Consider the following 19789-nt stretch of genomic DNA (forward strand, 5'->3'; position numbering starts at 1 on the left):
CAGGCCCTGCCTCTTGACAGGCACCTCTTATAGTAGCAGGCAGACCACTCCACAGTTTAGGGGCCCTGTAACTAAAAGCTCGACCTCCCACTGTTATTTTATTAATTCTTGGAATCCTGAGCAGACCGGCATCTTGAGATCTTAATATGCCCTCTGGTTTGTAAGTCATGATAAATTCAGACAAGTAAGTCGGATCTCGGCCATTTAATGCTTTATATGTTAAAAGGAGGATTTTGAAATCTGCCCTAAACTTAACCGGGAGCCAGTGTAAGGATTGAAGAACTGGAGTTATGTGTTCATATTTTCTTGTTCTTCTTAATAATTTTTGCAGCAGCATTTTTGGATTAACTGGAGGCTGAATAAAGAACAGTTTGAACATCCAGTGAACACCACATTGCAGTAGTCAATCCTACTAGAAATAAATGCATGAATTAATTTCTCAGAATCCTGTTTATTAAGAAAGCGCCTTAATTTCCCAACATTTTTAAGATGGAAGAAACATGATTTAGACAACTTTGTAATATGCACTGGGGGATTGTTTTACATGGAAACATCTCCATATTTATCACCAAACTTCTGCAAGTGTTAACTGCTGTGGTCATGTGATACGACTCCATGTCACATTAATATGTAAGAAGTAAAAATGTTAGGTTTGAATGCACAATGGGAGGTCTGAAAATTGAAAGTCCACCTTATGAAAAGGATTTAGGAGTTTACCAGAAATGTTCAGAATCCAATAAGAAGGCTAACAGAATGTGAGGTTATATAGCACCCTGATGTGTACGGTATAAGTCCATGGAAGTGATGCTGAAGCTTTATAACACACTGGTGAGGGGGAGTATCGTTTTCAGTTTTGGTCTCCAGGCTCCAAAAAAAAGACATAACAGCGCTGGAAAAAGTCCAGAGATGAGCTACAGAGGATATTGTGTGTAGATGGGTGCTAAATTGCCTCAAACACAGGAAGCAGAGGGTGATGGTGTGAGAAACCTTATAAGAATTGGCTGATGTTAAGCGTGGTGTCCAGCAGGGGTCAGTGCTGGTGTCTGCTGCTGCTATTTTAATGCATATAAATGATTTGGATAGGAACGTAAGCAACAAGCTTGTTAAGTTTGCAGATGATACCAAGATAGGTGGATTGGCAGATAATCTGGAATCATCTGAGTCATCACAGAGGGACTTGGACAGCATATAGGCTTTGTCAGATTTGTCACAGATTAAATTTAATGTCAGTAAATGTAAAGAATTACATGTAGGAAGTAAAAATGTGAGGTTTAAATACACAATGGGAGGTCTGAAGATCGAAAGTCTGCCTTATGAGAAGGATTTAGGAATCGTAGTGAACTCAACACTTTCAACTGCCAGATAGTGTTCAGGAACCAATAAGAAAACTAACAGAATGTGAGGTTAAATAGCGCCCTGATGTGTAGAGTACAAGTCACAGGAGGTTCTGCTCAAGCTTTATAACACACTCGTGAAGCCTCATCTGGAGTACTGGGTGCAGTTTTGGTCTCCAGGCTACAAAAAGGACCTAGCAGCACAAGAGAAAGTCCAGAGAAGAGTGACTAGGCTGATTCCTGGGCTACAGGGGGGATGATTTATGAGGAAAGCTTAAAAGAGCTGAGACTTTTCAGTTTAAGCAAAAGGAGATTAAGAGGAGACATTAGTGAAGTGTTTAAACTTCTGACAAAAAAATCTGTGCCATTAGCATCCATAATTGGTTAATAACGAGGAACGCAACTAGAATGAAAACCTGCAGCCCTTTAGGATCTCCATTTGACACCCCAGCCTGACTGCCATACTATTCCCTGCTTTGCTAGGGTCCACCCAAGGCTTATAATTTCTTTCTCCCTTGGAGAAAGGAGTGCGCTGACACAGGTATATGAAAATGAGGAGTGTTTTTTCACCATGGCATTTCAAGAGTGCTGATATATGCTTATCGGGTGGGGGTCCCTATTGGAGTTTCCAGTACACTATTATACAGATTTTTTTTTTTTCCCAAAAATGTGTAAGGCTCTCCCTTGAAGGTCAGAACACAAGGTGTCTGTATATGACAACCATTGTCTGCCAGTACTGAGTTTAGCAAAACCCTGTCTAAGGGAATGCCTTACCATGTTGCACTTTTCCCTTTTTGGATCATTATAATAAACGAAAAAAAAGACACTTGGTTACCTACAGGTTTGTTCTCCGGGTGCACATGGGGATCGGCCACATGTTATCTGGCTTGGTGAGGATGGGGTGGTGTGTGTTTCAAATTGAAGGTCCCTCGAGTGGAACAATGGCTGCTGCCTGTCATGCTTCTTCACGATGTTCTTCAGTTGTAACCATCTTGTTTGAGAATTGCGGAGCTGCTGCGGAAGTGACTGGCATATGAAGGGCACTGGGCGTGGATGAACAGAGCAGATTTTGATGCGGGGTGCTGCGGAGAGTCATGTAGGGAGTGAGATGTAGATGTCATGTAGGGTAATATTTATAATAATTCTTTATATTTATTTAGTGCTTTTCTCACTAGTCAAAGCGCTTCAGTGAGTGGGAAGTCACTTCAACAACCACAAATATAGTGCATCCACCTGGATGATGCAACAATAACCATTTTTGTGCCAGTGTTGTGTCTCTTCCAAAGGACAGTGCCATTTTTACTGCACAGTATACCAATCACTGCACTGGGGCATTGGGAGCCACACACAGGGTAAGCGCCCCCTGCTGGCCTTCTCTATACCTCTTCCAGCAGCATCTCAAGCTTCTCCTAGATGGTCTGCCTTTCATATATTGGTCAGGCCTGAACGTGCTTAGCTTCAGGTGGATGACCTGCTCTGAAGTGCATGTGGTATGACTGCTGTGTGAGAGAAGGCTGTTAGGCTCAGGTCAGGTGATGTTTGACCGAGGATAAATGCCAGTCTGTTTGCCAGCCAAAGGTCAGTTCAGTTCAGACCAGGGGAAGGTCAATATGTGCAGGTTTAAAGAGGTGGCAGGGGAACTGGCCGTTATTCCAATTTCCACCAACATGCTGGTGTTGTGCCATGTTTAAAATGAGGTAGTTTGGTTCCTCTTTTTTTTAAGTTACTGTTTACCGTGTAACCGTACAGAGGTGCCATTATTTTTGTGGTTGGTATCAAGGCATGTGCCTTACATTATTCACAATTGTAAACTTTGCAAATATTTAAGTAGTGTGGAAGAAATCGTTATATCTATTAATAAACAACCTGAAGAACCAGGTAGGTGGAAGCTTGTCCATTGCATCTTTTATTCCTCTTCATGAAGTGGCATACACTCCATCACAACGGCCAATAAGCAAAGTTACACTCCCCCATTTTTAGACAGTTGAATTTACAGAACAGTGCTGAATTAATCCTGACAGTTACTCTGATTGGTTCATTGGCTTGCACTATCTGAATATTTACTCTTGATTGGTTAAAAGATGTGAAATGTTTCCAGCGCAGAGTATAACCAGCTTACACACCCCAACTAAATGTCTTATTTTACTGTATTCTTGGTCCTTGCAATACTTTCCAATACTTTGCAAGTTCCTGTATATGTGACTCCTGTCATGTCTTACCGGAAACATTATAGCCAACTTCTTGAACCATCACCCAGGACCTTCTTGTTCTTTGTTGTTCACTTGACGTTTATCTGGTTTCCTGATATGCTTAGACTATACTTATTAACCCTTTATGCTACTTCTAAGGCAGGCGCTATATTTTATTGTGGAAAGTATACCAAAACACTTTATGCTCCATAACTATATTTACCCCTAAATGACTATGTGACCCCTAAGTCTCATTTTTGTTCCACAGCAGAAATAGCAGTAAATTTGTAATTGCAGTTGGAATGAAGCCATTGATTTTTCTCTAACTATTCATTTGACATTGCCATGCCAGTATTGTAGTTCCTTTATGCTCACTTAAGCTTTGCATGACTGCAGCCATGTAGATTTTTCTCAAGCAGCCTTGATGTTATACAGTGCCTTTCATAGTGATAGATTTCATTTTACAGCGAAGTGCTTGCTTTGCGAGTGTCTCACTTTATTTCTTTACATTTGTCTGCTCCATTTCCTGCACTCTTTCTTTTTCCCACACCCCTGATCGCAGTGGGGTGCCATGTTGTATCATCTAGCCTGTCCCTTTGCTAATCTCCACTAGATAAGTCTCAGATCTCGTCTTCCTTTTTTTTAATTTGATCTATCTGTTATTACTAAAATCCCCGAAGCACAGAAAGCCATGCTGCCAAGAAGAAAGTCAAAAATCAGATGAATATTGTTCACACTAAAATATTTAAAAAGAAAAAGAAAACCTGAACATAGAAGCACAGAAAGACCAATCCACTAAAGAGATGGTCAAAAATCAGTTGACTGTTATACACATTGAAAGGATTAAAAATACAGTGGTACCTCGGTATACGTCTGCATTGGAATAAGTCCAACTTGGTATACGTCCTGTTTGGACGTGAAAAATTTTGCTTGGTATACGACCTTTGCTTGGAATACGACTCGCGTGCTAGAACACAGCGTGTGGTATAGCGGGTCCGCGGCTTCAAAAAAAGGGCCAGGTTTTAACCCGTATAGCCGTGTCATTCTCCGTGGGCGCAATTGCACAACCGCGGGGAAGTTAATGAGGTAGTTGGAGCAAGTCGCACCTGCACAGGTGGGCTGTGATCATGAAGAGTGAGACTGCATTTTTAACCTCAGATTTTATCGGATTTATTTATTGTTGTTTTTATCCCCGCAGAACACTTGTTTTTATAGATATTTATTAATTATTTATTGAAACCAGATGCACTGCACTTTTTGTTTGGACACTGATTTTTGTTTTAAATAAAAGCACTTGGTATTCTTGCACTATCCCCTGGCTTCATTTGAGAATTGTCATCATTTGTCAGCTCATCTCGGTGACATTACCAACTCTGTCGGGTTCAGGACTCCCCGTATGGGAGCGTAGAGCGGACCTGCATCGTCACACCACGTGCTACCCAGCGCTGCCCACAAGAGTCAGTACACCAGTTGCTAGCATTCAGTGAACAACCCTCGCTGTGAATTTTCACATGATTTTGTGTTTTTTCGCGTAAATTTGAATTGATTGTTGAAAAGTATTAAGGTGGCATGCGTATCTGGGACATGGCTGCTGCATACCATATGCCGAGAACAACGGTATCTACGATTGTGAAAAACAAAAGATGTTATTAAAAAGTAAAGCAAGGTCAAATTTTTATTTATTTCATCTAATTGCTTTTGTATTTATGTGTTTTAGTATTAAGCAGTGTTTAAATTATTTTATACAACCCCATCAATGTATAATATGCCAATAACAATAGGATTTTTTTTCATGGGAACAGATTAATCATTTTCACTTTATTTCTTACGGGAAAAATTTGTTTGGTATACGTCCTGTTTGGTATAAGTCAAAGGATCTGGAATGGATTAAGGATGTATACCGAGGTACCATTGTAAAAAGAAGGCCCAAACTGTTGAGGGATAGACTAAATTCGCCAAAAAAAAAAAAACAAGGAAAACAATCCCCATCTTAAGAAATTAATCAGAATGTATGCTGGGCTGATTGTCAATTCCAAAATAGGCTTCTTATGAGTGGCTGGGCCAGTGTCCAGTCCAAAGTTGTCTCCTGTCTGCTGTTAACTAGAAGGGGATGATATACCAAATACAAACACTTCAAAAGTCCACACATCTCCAAACTTCAATTCATAAACAGCTAAAATGCTAATAAAAGCAAAAAGAAGTGGTTTGTAAATCCTGTTCACCCTACACTATATTGGAACACGATTAATTAATATTTAACCTAATGATTTTTTTTTTTTGTTAAACATCCACTAAACATCCAATCTGATGATTCCAACATGCTTCAAAATGTTGGCCAGTCAAGTGTCTGTCATTGTGTCACACCCTTTGAAAGGATACAAACAGAGTGGAGCAGATGAAATTATTTATCTTAAATTTCAGAAAGAATTTGATAAGGTGCCACATGAGAGGTGGGGTTTCAAACTAAAAGATGTGGAAGTTCAGGGTGTTGTGTGTAGATGGGTGCTAAATCGGCTCAGACACAGGAAGTAGATTGTTATGGTGTGAGGGACCTCATCAGAATTGGCTGATGTTAAGAGTGGTGTCCAGCAAGGGTCAGTGCTAGGGCTGCTGCTATTTTTAATATTTATAAATGATTTGGATTGGAACGTAAGCAACAAGCTTGTTAAGTTTACAGATGATACCAAAATAGGTGGATTGGCAGATAATCTGGAATCATTTGAGTCATCAAAGATGGACTTGGACAGCATATAGGCTTGGGCAGACTTGTGACAGATTAAATTTAATGTCAATAAATGTAAAGTATTACATGTAGGAAGTAAAAATGTGAGGTTTCAATACACAATGGGCAGTCTGAAAATCGAAAGTCTGCCTTATGAGAAGGATTTAGGAGTCATAGTGGACTTGACACTTTCAACTGCCAGACAGTGTTCAGCAACCAATAAGAAAACTAACAAAATGGGAGGTTATATAGCGCCCTGATGTGTAGAGTACAAGTCCACGGAGGTTATGCAAATGCTTTATAACACACTGGTGAGGCCTCAGCTGGAGTACTGAGTGCAGTTTTGATCTCCAGGCTACAAAAAGGGCATAGCAGCACAAGAAAAAGTCCAAAGAAGAGTGACAAGGCTGATTCCAGGGCTACAGGAGATGAGTTATGAAGAAAGATTAAAAGAGCTAAACTTTTTCAGGTTAAGCAAAAGGATATTAAGAGGAGACCTGATTGAAGTGTTTAAAATCATGAAGGGAATTAGTCAAGTGGATTGAGACCTGGACTTTAAAATGACTTCAACAAGAACATGGGGACACAGTTGGAAACTTAAGGGTAAATTTTGCACAAACATTAGGAAGTTTTTCTTCACACAGAGAACAATAGACACGTGGAATAAGATACCTAGCAGTGTGATAGACAGTAGGATTTTAATGAATTTCAAACCTCGACTTGATGTTATTACGGGATAAGACTGGCAAGTTTTGTTGGACTGAATGACCTATTCTTGTCCAGGTTGTTCTAATGTTTGACATTTCTTTTTATATTTAACTCTCATTAAGTGTTTGGGCACCGATGACACACGTTGGTTACATTTAGCAAGCGGAATTTTCCCCCTTTCATCCATCATTCAGGTCTTCAATGGTACAGATAGATAGATAGATAGATAGATAGATAGATAGATAGATAGATAGATAGATAGATAGATACTTTATTAATCCCAAGGGGAAATTCACAGTATATTCACAGTACAGTGCCTTCCTGCCAAATTTTGCCAATATCATATCCACACACTCGGCATGAACAGCCATGCGCTTGTGATCTTGGCACGATGTTGTTTGGCATTGACCTTCAATGTAAAAGAAGGCATCTGGATGGCCACATACAGTGGAGCCTCGGGTCACGACCGTAATTTGTTCCAAAACTCTGGTCGCAACCTGATTGGGTCGTGACCCAAAGTAATTTCCCCCATAGAATTGTATGTAAATACAATTAATCCGTTCCGGACCGTACAAGCTGTATGTAAATATATATATGCTCGCTTGCTCTCTCTGTCTTTCTCTCTCTCTCTCGCTCGCTGCACAGGGAGAGACTGAATACGTGCGGAAATGATTGGCGCATACAAAGGGAAACTGGCTTGTTTGTCACCCGAGTGTGTGGTCGTGAACAGATGCAATAGTTTGGCAAACTTTTTGGTCGTAACCCGATTTGTACGTGTTCCGAGACGTTTGTGACCCGAGGTTCCACTGTATGTTGCTCCCTTTGTCTCATACCTTTCTGCATTAATGGTGTCCTCACAGATGCCATGGCCACTAACACATCTCCATACCATGAAACACAATGGCTTTTGGACTGCTGACAATCAGCGGATTCCTGTAAACAACAGGACTGGACAGTTGTTACATTCACAGAGGTTTCAAGGGTAATAGAAGAACTTAGGAGGTATGAGAATAACAAAAGTTTAGGAAAATAGACTTTTATTTCAATACGTCATTTGGGTGTGAGTCAACAAACCAATCCGAGTAAATGTATGCATTATTCAGCACTGTTATATAAATTCAGGTGTTATAACTTGTACCTCTGCCCTTACTTTTTGATTGTTCTGTAACAGACTACTGTGATGAATGCTCCCTCTTCAGCATTTGCTGTAGAGATAAAGACTGAATGAGCAAATTTCCTCCTGCCTGATTACTGACTGAGGTTTTATCAAACTTATCCTAGTAGAGGATAGGTTTCCCTCTTTAATTAATACGTTGATTTCTTACACACAAATCACACTCTTGATTGCTTTGTGCTGATTTTGTGGCCTTTCCCCGATTGGATCCTGCTCATTACATCTTCTCTGCTACTTTTATTCACCATATACTTGTGTGTTACTCTCAATAACACTTCCACATCACCGTCAATCCAGACAAAACAATCTGCTTTTTGTTGTTGTTCATATTTGCCATTGCTGTTCTCTCTCATTGTTGCTAATGAATGTCTAATGTGGAGGACACTTCCTCTTCCTTCTTCCGCCGATGTATGTGAACCGCTACATCCCATGACATTTTCGGTTGTTTTATTGTGGACGGAGATGCTGTTGTAAATGATGTGAAAGTGCAAATGTGGGCAGAGATCATTTTTCATGGATGTACCCTTGGTCTGGGCAGATGATGACATACAGTTCTTTGTAAAAGTTACAAGTGAGTATAAAGTTAGCAAAGCCTTAGGAAAGCATAGATTAAAGTCTTACCTACCAAATTAAGTACAGCTAAATATGTTGAGTGTTTCAAGGTGCAGTGCCGGTCAGCTGATACAAATAAGTTAAGGAATGCCTGTCCCCACGGTACAGGAGAGATCACAAAGGAAATCATCTGGAAATACTCAAGTCAGTGCCTGAAACTATGCCAGTTATACCTCAGCATTTTTTGAAAAGCTCTGTTTTCCCCATCCAAGTTGCTATGCTAGACTCTGCATTTTAAGATTCACTCATGTTGGAGTGATCAAAAACCACTGAATGGAAAGTCAAAGAAATATAAAAATGGTTGTGTTTTCAAATTCTGTGTTACTGTAGACGAGATCTCGGTAGACTTCACTGCTTTATTTACAGATTATGAGTGCAAAGGGATGTGCAAGTACGGTTAGTGTCTGGCAAGTTGTGTTTGGCCAGCCCAGGGCTAATTCATCCAGTCTATCCCTGGTATGAGGTAAATGTGAGACTGCATATGCAAATGTGTACCATTTGAACCTGAAATTGGATCCAGTAATCTTATTTTTGGGTGGTGTGGGTTGGTGCCTTGTAACATGACTTCAATTGGCTTAAACATTCAATCAGTACTTTCTTTTTCTACTTACAGAAACCCAGGCAAAAACCTCGACCTTCTATCACCAAACCCCCTCTGGAGAGCAATTACTTTGGTGTTCCCCTATCCAACGTGGTGTCGTTAGAGAGGCCCATCCCCCTATTCATTGAAAAGTGCATCAGGTACATCGAAGGCACAGGTAAGCAGGACCCAAGATGCATGTCTGAAGGAGTCTGATGGTGAAAGTGTCAATGTCTTTTGAGATTATGGTGCTTTTGTTTTCATTCTGAAATACACACATTACGTTAATACTGGAAGTCCACTTGGGGAAGGGGGTCTGTGTATGTTACTGCTGGTCTTTTCATCTGAGGAGCAACATCATGGAAGAACCAGTAATAATGTATTGTAGAAAAAAGACCACCAGAAGGGAATCAGGAGGCACTGTTCTCCTCCGATGCACTTGTGGCCAGACCTGTAGAGACACCTGTTGGAATACTGGTAGGGGGTCGAGCTCAAGTTTATTGTGTGTATTCACGGTACAGTGGAATTCTGACTTGCATATCTCCCACAGACTAGGGGTGGTAATCTATATATATATATATATATATATATATATATATATATATATATATAAAATTCTTTTCGCATTTGAAACGAAAATTACGTATGACTACGCGATATGGAAATTACGTGTGAAACGGAAATTACGTATGACCACACGATATGGAAATTACGTATGACCACAGAACATATAATACAGGAACTAATCACTTCGTTTGTGGACGCCATTTTTATATCGTCTTTACGAGTTGTTATTATTTGTGTGAGAGTTATTTTACTGGTATTGAAAAGAAGTAAACACAAACACGCTGATCTATCCCATAGAAGTACACCCCGTGTCGTCCTCTCCCAGCCCTCCTTTCTGGACTACAGCGCTGACCCGTCTGCCGCCAGGCGCGTTCTGACAGAAGTTTTATTTATTCGTCCACGTGACTGTCGCGGAAACTGCCACATTGTAACTTTTTTTTAGTTGGCAGTACTTGATAGTAGAAAAGATTAGGAAAACAGCTTTGCAACTTTCTACTTTTTAACTGCAGCGAGCTGTAAACAATGTGCCTGAGAACAAAGTGGACGCTGGGAGGCGCGGAATGTCAGGCTGCTCCGCGGGTTCGAGAGCTTCGCAGTTTCGGGCAGCGTCCTCTCTTCTCGCACTGTTTGTGACACTTCAAGTGCCCCGTCGGCTCCTGGGAGAGTGGAAATCTTTGCGAATGAGTGTAATCGGCGCCATCGAAGCAGGACTCTGTTTGTAAATTGCCCTGCATGACTACTTACTGTCCCTTAAGGTGAGTTCGGGTCACTAAAACCCCACAACATTCAAAGTTCCTTTTGTGATGAATTATTTTAAGAAGTAAATCACAGGCACGTAGTGCAAGGTTGTCAGTCAGAAATTTAGACGCTCACATAGAAAATGTAATTTCTATACCACAGCGGTCGCGTAGCGCCTTTCACAAGGGATCTACTACCGAGAAATGATCCAAATACATTTTAGCTGCCATTAGTACTACTTACCTGTTGTGTTATAGCGCTTTTAAAATGTAGTTTACCCGAAAACACTCCAGTAGTGCTCAGTGTATCTTTACTTCTTAAATGTTAATGTTTTACTGTTTAATAACTTATAGACTACATTTTATTTTTTCCCCTTGCACTCAGTGAGCGAAGCCACTGGGTAATCAACTAGTACTATATAAAAAAAAGAGACAACACCATATTATAAATACAAAATCCAATGATACATATACAGTGGATTCAGAAAGTATTCAGACCCCTTCACTTTTGGGTCACTTTATTGTGTTGTAGATTTAATTTCAAATGAATAAATTTGCCATTTTTGCCCATTAGTATACACTCAGTAACCCATAATGACAAAGTGAAAACATGCTTTCCAAAAGGTTTGCAAAATTATTACAAATCAAAAACTAAAACCTCTCCTGTATTCACAGAAATATTCAGAGGCTTTGCTGTGACACTCCAAATGGTGCTCAGGTGCCTCCTATTTGCTCTAATTCTCCTTGAGAGGTGTCTAGAACTTTATAGGAGTCCATCTGTGGCAACATTGAATTGAGTGGACACCATTTAGAAAGGCACACGTGTACCTGTGTATAGAATGTCTCACAATTCACACTGCATGTCTGGACAATAACCAAGCCTTAAAGTCTAAGGTACTCTATGTAGACGTCCGTGATACACTGGTGAGGGATAGATCATGACAAGGGGATAAAACCATTTCTAAAGCTTGGGGTGTTCCCAGGAGCACAGGGGTCCTGATAATTGTGAAACAGAAGACGTTTATGGCCACCAGGACTCTTCCTAGTGTTGACTATTCTGCCAAATTGAGTAAATGGACAAGAAGAGCGATGGTCAGGGAGGTGGCCAAGATCTCAATAGTCAATCTACCACAACTTCAGAAGTCCTCTGCTGAGATGGAAGAGCCTGTCAGAACAACAACCATCTCAGTAGCACTCCATCAATCCAGTGTTTATGGTAGAGTGACTAGTTAGAAGTTATCTTTGAGTGAAATGCATAACGTATGACAGCCCGCTTCGACCCCAAGAGCACGAGGAGAAAGATTCTCTGGTCTGGTGAGACAAAATTTTACAACTCTAGACAGACTCCAATCAATATGTCTGCTCATCACCTGCCTAATGCCATCTGTACAGTAAAGCATTTTGGTGTTGCTGTCATGCTATGTGGATGTTTCTCAGCGGCAGGATCTGGGAGACTTGTCTAAATCGAGGGTAAGATCAGTGCAGCCAAATACAGACCGGTCCTTCAAGAAAACCTGCTCAAGAGTGCACAGTCTTTTCAGCACGACAATGACCTGATACATTTTGCCATGTTGGAGAGGCTTTGGGACAAGTCTCTGACTGTACTTGGGTGGCCAAAGCCCAGACATGAACCCCATGTTTGGAAAGACCAGAAGATAGCAATTTACAAACATTTTCCATCCAATCTAACAGAGCTTGAGAGGGTCTGCCAGAATGAATAGGATTAACTGTTGAAAAGCAGGTGTGTAAAGCTTGTGGAGACTTAGCCAAGAAAACTCAAAGCTGGAATTGCAGCCAATGGGGCTTTGACAAAGTAGTGAATGAAGGTTATGGATACTTCAATGAATGAGAAATTTCAGTGCAAACCTATTTCAAGACATGTTTTCACTTTGTCATGATAGGCTATTGAGTATACTGTAGATTGATGGCAAATGTATCCATTCATAACATAAAATTAAATCCACCATACAGTAAGTAAAGTGTGTGGAAAATAAAGGGGTCTTAATCCACTGTAGAAACAAAACATCAGGTCTGCTCATGCGCCTGTCCATACAAATGGACATTGAGTTTGAAGATTTGATTATAAAAACTGAGTGGGTAGAAATGTATGGTTGAGGTCTTTTATAATACGCCATCGTTAGAGAGGTAAATTGTATATTGCATACACCATGAACCCCAATGCAGCTGTGTGCCAGTACTATTCTGAGCCAGCAGTGACCAACAGTCATTTGCCAAATAGGTCCCATAGAAGAATTTAATTTGGCCAGTCAGTATGGAGAATACAAGTTGGTGGGCATAGATGGAGGCATCCAGGCCTTCCACAGATGAGAGCCGAGAGTCACCATGATTTAAAGCTGCTAACCTACTCCATTGCAGATACCAGTATGCTCTGCACCCTTCCTAAAGTTTATGACCATCTTTCTTTTTGCTGACATTAAGGCTAAGATTGTTGCTGTTGGCAACACTTTATTGACAGGCAGACCTTCTTCTCTGTAAGCCATCTCATCATTTTTGGAGATCAGGCCTATGATGGTGGTGTCATCAGCCATTTTAATGATGGAGATGAGCTGTGTCTGGAACATGCAGTCAAAGTAGCAGGCCCCGCATGCTACCATGTGGACTGCCAGTGTTAAGGGTCTGCTTTTTGGGGGTGATGTAATCAGAATTTTAACGTCAGTTTTGGTGAGACCAGGCTATTCAGCCCAACAAGCTGGTCAGTCCTGTTGATGGAGATTCTGTTATACAACATCAAGTCGAGATGTGAAGGCCCATAATGTCCTGCTCTCCACCACACTACTTGGAGTACATCTCCTAGTTTTCTCATAATAATCATTAATAATTATTAATTTCAAAATGTACTACTAACACCTTCCAAACAGACCTCGTTGGACAGCATGCAGAAATGGGTCCAGGTTCCCTTTTCTGGGTAATTCATTTGAATTAGCTTACATTTGAACACTTTGCCAGTAGTCCAATGATGTATTGTGGAGCAGACCAGCTAGTGTCATCATACAATCATAAATCCAGATATTTGTGACGAGGCCAGGGCAGACGTCCTCACGTGTGTTAGCTCTGCTCTGCTTGTGTATGTTGAAAACGCGCCATGATGCCAGCTGGAGAGGTTCTGCAGCAGGCCAGCTCTTGACGTGTGTCCCCTTTGCCAGGTCTCCCTGGCTCGCTGCCGAGCTGGTGCACGGCTGTCACAGGGAGCTCGAGCTCCAGTTTGTGGTCACTGCCTTGTGCTGCATTGTCACCATAGCAACCGCACACAATGCATTGCCTTTTGATGTTGAAAATGAAAGAAACGAGAGAGAGAGAGAGTTGGGGAAGGAAATCTATTTGCAGTACAAATTCAACTGTACTTTATTATTATTATTATTAATAATTTATTTTTTTTAATCGATTTAAATAATTGTTGAGGATCCTTTAGCACCTTCTGGTCCAGCACAACAAAGGGCTTTACTTTAACCAAAAGGGATATCATTGTGGTAGTGCTGCTTATAAATGCCTACCACAGACATTAAAGCAAGAAAAACAAAGGAAGTCGGTTAACAAAGACTCAAGCCTGGCAAAATACGAGCCCTGGGATGATGGCTTGTGCAGACCTGTGCCATTCTGTGTTTCATCTTCCCGTCTTCAACTTCATCTTCTTCTAAATTACTAGCAGGATATTTCTGTGGACAAAAAAAAACCATAACACCAGTTTATGTAAATTTGATAATGGCGCGTAGCGACTGCTATTAGTGCAACTCCTGCCAAATTAACAAGCAGGCCAGGCCACTAATGGGCATCAAGACTGCAGGTGCCTATTGGCATTTAACCCTTTATAGGTGGGTCTGACACAACAGTAGATACAGCCTTCACCACTGAGTTGGGTTTTCCTCAGTGTTTACTCCACTCATTAATTCTCAATTATGAAGATACTCTCTAGCAAATGGGGCTTTTAAAGCTGTGGCAAAAAAGATACACATTTTAAAAAAATTCTTAGAAATATATATCTGTCAGTGCTAATCAGTTTTGAATATGAGAATAAGTAATGAGGTAGGAAATGTATCACATAATGGTTTTCAAAGGGGCATTTTTTTTTACTTTTTCTAGTGACTTCATCAGAGAATCACATTTAGCATATTAAATGTTTTTGTAGCATTGAGTCATATTCCAAAATAAAAGTGATAATAGAATGCAGTTAGACTGGATTCAGAAAGTATTCAAACCTCTTCACTCTCTACACACTTTAAAATGAAATCTGCAACACAATAAAGAGATACATTTGCCATTTTTGCCCATCAGTCTACACTCTATTAACTACACCCATAATGACAAAGTGGAAACATTTTCAGAAAGGTTTGCAAATTTAATAAAAATGAAAAGCTGAAATCTCTCTTTCATAGAACCCTTAATTCATTACTTTATAGAAGCTCTTTTGGCAGCAATTTTGGCTTAAAGTCTTCTTGAGTAAGTCTCTTCAAGCTTTGCATACCTGGATTTGGGCAGTTTATTCTTACACACAGACCCTCTCAAGCTCTATTATATATGATGGGAAGTGTCTGTAAACTGTCATCTTCAACTTTCTCTCTCCATTTCTTTTAAAGGGTTTAAGTCTGGGCTTTGGCTCAGCCACTGAAGGGCACTCAAAGACTTGTTCCAAAGACACTCCTGTGTTGTCTTGACTGTATGCTTCAGGTCATTGTCATTCTGAAAGGTAAACAGTCATCCCAATCTTAGATTGCGTGCACTCTGGACCCAGTTTTCTTCAAAGACCTCTCCGATTTTGGCTTCATTCATTCTGATCACTTTCCCTGTCCCTCTACCCCTAGAGCATGAGTCTGCCACCACCATGCTTTTCTGTATGGATGGCATAAGGCAGGTGATAAACAGTGACTGGTCTTTGCCAGACATAACGCCTGGAGTTCTGTCCACAGAGCTTGATGTTTGTCTCATCAGACCAGAGTGTCTTTTTCCTTATCCTTTCACAGTCCTTTAAATGCCTTTACTCAAGAGTTGCTCCTGTCTAACCCTTCTACCATAAACTGCTAATTGATGAAGTGCTGCTGCAATGGTTGTCCTTCTGACAGGTTCTCCTATCTTAGCAGAGTACTTCAGAAGTTCTGTTACAATGACCATTTGGTTCTTGATTGCCACACTGATCAAGGCCCTTCTGCCCAGTTAGTCAGTCAGTTTGAACGATCATTACTAAGAAGAGTCCTGGTGGTTCCAAACTTCTTCAATTTCACAGTTCTTGAAGCCACTGTGCTCCTGGGAACACTCAGAGCATTAGAAATGGTCATATCCCATGTCTTGATCTGTGCCTCACCACAATTTGATATTGGAGGTCTACAGAAAGTTCCTTGGTTTGATTTTTGCTCTAACATGCAGTGTGAACTGTTGGACCTCTTATATACCAATAACATGTGCCTTTCTAAACAATGTCCAGTCAATTCAGTTTTCCACAGTTTGGCTCCAGTCAAGTTCTGGAAACATCTTATGGAGAATTAAAGCAGCAAGGAGGCACCAGAACACATTTGGAGTGCCACAGAAAAGAGCCTGAATACTTACATAAATGAAGGGTTTCAGCTTTTGAATTTTAATTAATTTAAAAACCTTTCTGATCATATTTTGTTTTCACTTTGTCATTACAGGTTATGTAGTGTTGGGGAAAATGGAAAATGTAGATTTAATTTTAAATGGATACAACACAATGAAGTGTACAGAAAGTGAAGGGGTCTCAATACTTGCTTAATCCACTGTACATGTGTTAGTAGGGTACATAAAATGCATATGTTTTAAAATCATTTTACAGTGTCCTATAATCAAAAATGGTGTCCAAATAGGCTTGGGCTGGCTCACCGACTTCCATACACAGAATAGTCCAAGTCAAGTGATGAGATATGACATTGACTGAAGTCTTGTTGTTCATTGCAGGATGTGACTGGTCTATCGCTACTTTTACTTCAAATTTCGTAAATGTAACATTTTTGAAAGAAGCACCTGATGGAGAACTAAAATCTATGCTAAAGTTTCAAGCTGAAACTGTTGGCTGCACCTCCAACTTTGATTGAGAGCAGGACATTGTGTCTTTTTACCAATGAATGATAGCATCAGAAAAATATTAAATCATTAATATTTCCAACTTTGATTGAGAGCAGGACATTGTGTCTTTTTACCAATGAATGATAGCATTCAGAGAAATATTAAATTACTAGCCGACGCCCGCCATAGCATACGGCGGTGTAAGAATAGGAACAGAAAACGGTGAGAAAGGAATTCAGAAATCAAGAAGAAATAAATACTTCTTGAAAGACGCAGTATGCATGTAGAATTTCTGGCCAAGCAGGATTACATGTGAAAGTGATAAATAAATCAGGCTTTCCGAATTTACGTACTATGGCCATGGCATCCTGATAGTTTTGTTGCATGTATCTTGGACTTCCTGGAAATGTGGACAGTAATATGATCATTTTGCCTACACGTACGTTGTTATTTTCAGCGTTTGTTTGCAGTGAGTCTGAAAGTCCTTTGTATTGTTCCACGCTCAGATCTTGTTGATGTAATCTGAGATAGTTGAGACGCGCGCCCTCTGTTTTAACATACGCATCTATGACGTACTGCTGGAATAATTTGCCGCTGGAGTGCAAAATACTAAATGTATTCCTCATTGCTAATCTGTACGCGTAAAATTGCCATTGAGTAAGCCTTATTCGTTTGGCGGTTCTTTTATCGGGAACATGTTGTAAATCTTTGTGCCAGCTAATGTCTCCGTAAGGGAATAAAAGTGGGTAAACCATAGGATCGCAATTCACATTGAGCATGGAAATCTGTTTACAGGAGTTGCCTATGGGATAGATGCAAATGTCCCTTTCGGCATGCTGTTCGCTATCTTTTCCAACGAAAATCGCTGCAACATCAGTGTGACATGTAGTGGCATTGCATCGTCGTAAATCCTGCCTAAGGTTTTCCTTGACAACCATTCGTACAGATGCTGTTGGATTGGACTGAGCGATTTCATGCATGTGTTTGTGTGATTTAGCGAAGGGGTTGATGGTTCTGAGCAGGGAATCTAGCTGGAGAAGTAAGTTTTCACTGCATACAGAGTTTGCTTTATTTTGTAATCGTACTTAAGTAGCTTGCACTGTGTCAAAAACATACAACTGTCCATATCCTGGAGAGGTAGAAGTGTTAGCGTATAGTGGAGAGATTTAGATAGATAGATAGATAGATAGATAGATAGATAGATAGATAGATAGATAGATAGATAGATAGATAGATAGATAGATAGATAGATAGATAGATAGATAGATAGATAGATAGATAGATAGATAGATAGATACTTTATTAATCCCAATGGGAAATTTTAAAACATTTATTTTAAAACAGTATGGTCCATGGCCAGGAAGTTGAGTTATCTGTGCACCCATGGAAGCAAACGCTAGAGAAGAGTTGTATTCTCGAATGTGTTCACGATAATTTTTAGCTTCTGATGTTTGCTGTGTAAGAAGCTGTTGTAAAGACACAGGTGACTCCTGCAAAGGTGGTAAAGCTACTTTACTGTTGTGACAGCACCTCGAGTACTTGTTAGATGTATTACACTCAGCAGGCCAATATAGTGCATGACATGGAAGAGGACGAATAGGAATCGAGAAATGCAGTGTCGGCTGCGTGTGGGCAGTTTTGAAGTGGAAGCAGGACAAACCAGAGAAATACTGTATATATAAGAGATTATTGTTGTGAACTCTTGCTGCCAAACACCAGAATGAGGCTAAGACTCTCAAACTCATGGCCTAGACTTGAGGCATGCTGTTCAAAATGACTTCTCCCAAGAATGTTCAATAGGCTACGACCAACACAGATATAAAGGAGAAAGCCAAAAACAAAACAATCCATAATACATAAGAAGTTTGACCAATAAGAGGAGACTATTCAGTCCATCAAGCTCATTTATTTAGCTCATAGCTTAGTTGTAGTCATATCTCACCCAGATACTTCTTAAATGTTGTCAAGGTTTCTGCTTCAACTCCATGTCTTGGTACTTTGTTCTTGTTTTCTCACAACTCTTTGATTAAAGTGTGTTTCTGGCACTTCCCCCTTCATTTTCGCAGGTCTCCTCAAATACATAAGTAACCATTTAATTGAAAGAATTCACCTGGATTTATTTTATCAATGCCTTTGAGACCTGGATTAGGTCCTCCTACAGTTTAACTAGTTTAACTCCCCGTATCTGTCACAGTAGGACATGGCCATCAGTCCCATGATGCAGTTTGTTACTCTGTTCTCTACAGCTTCAAGTGCTGTTATTTTTCTTGTAGTGTGGTGACCATAATTGCACACACAATTTTGGCCACACTAGTACGTTATGTAGTCTGAAGATAACATCCCTTCATTTATATTATACAGTTTTTATGATAATAACCTAAAATTTTAGGTGCTTTTTAAATTGGGTGTGCACATTGCTTAGATGATCTGATCATTGTGTCAACATAAATCCCTAGAACTCCTGTGGGTCAGTGTCTCCCATCCTGTATTTAGAATTGATGCTCCTTTTGCCTACGTACAGCACTTTGCACTTTTCCACATTAAATTTCATTTTCCAAGTGATGGCTCAGTTTTGAAACTTGTCCAGATCTTCGTTTTGCTGCTTCCTCAGTATCTGCCATTCCTCTGATTTTTTTGTATCCTCTGCAGATTTCACCACTTTACTAAGTAATAATCTTCTGAAGGTGAAATTAACAAAAAAGAGTGAATAATGTAAAAACTCTGGCTGTTTAAAAATAAGAACATTTATTTATCAAAAAGGAAATGCAAGAACATAAAAGAATCCAAAACCAAAAAGACAACCCAAAGAACAAAATTCAGTCCACAAATCAAATTTTAAAACGCACAAAAAATAGCAGAAAAAAATAGAGCATTCACAAAAGTTCTCCCAAAAGGAAGTTTCCACTACTATTTTCAATGCAATTTCGGGTTCCATGATCTTCTGCGGAGTGGTGGCTTTGAGGCTAAGGATCTGCGCTGGTATCCCGAAGGTTGCCGGTTCAAATCCCCGTCACTGCCAAAAGAGATCCTGCTCTGCTGGGCCCTTGAGCAAGGCCCTTAACCTGTAATTGCTCCGGGGCGCTGTACAATGGCTGACAACTGCGCTCTGACCCCAAGGGGTATGCGAAAACTACCA

The 19789-nt window shown here is 40.2% G+C and overlaps 1 protein-coding gene across 1 annotated transcript in view; it reads left to right on the plus strand.

The window, feature by feature from the left end:
• arhgap35a (Rho GTPase activating protein 35a) overlaps positions 1-19789 on the plus strand; it is a 122224-nt gene that overhangs the window by 71063 nt on the left and 31372 nt on the right. Inside the window, exon 3 of the mRNA XM_028795659.2 lies at positions 9353-9497. Coding sequence (XP_028651492.1) covers positions 9353-9497 — 145 coding nt within the window. The remainder of the gene's footprint in view (positions 1-9352; positions 9498-19789) is intronic.

This window comes from Erpetoichthys calabaricus, chromosome 1, assembly GCF_900747795.2.
Source record: "Erpetoichthys calabaricus chromosome 1, fErpCal1.3, whole genome shotgun sequence".
In the NCBI taxonomy this organism is placed as follows: Eukaryota; Metazoa; Chordata; class Cladistia; order Polypteriformes; family Polypteridae; genus Erpetoichthys; species Erpetoichthys calabaricus.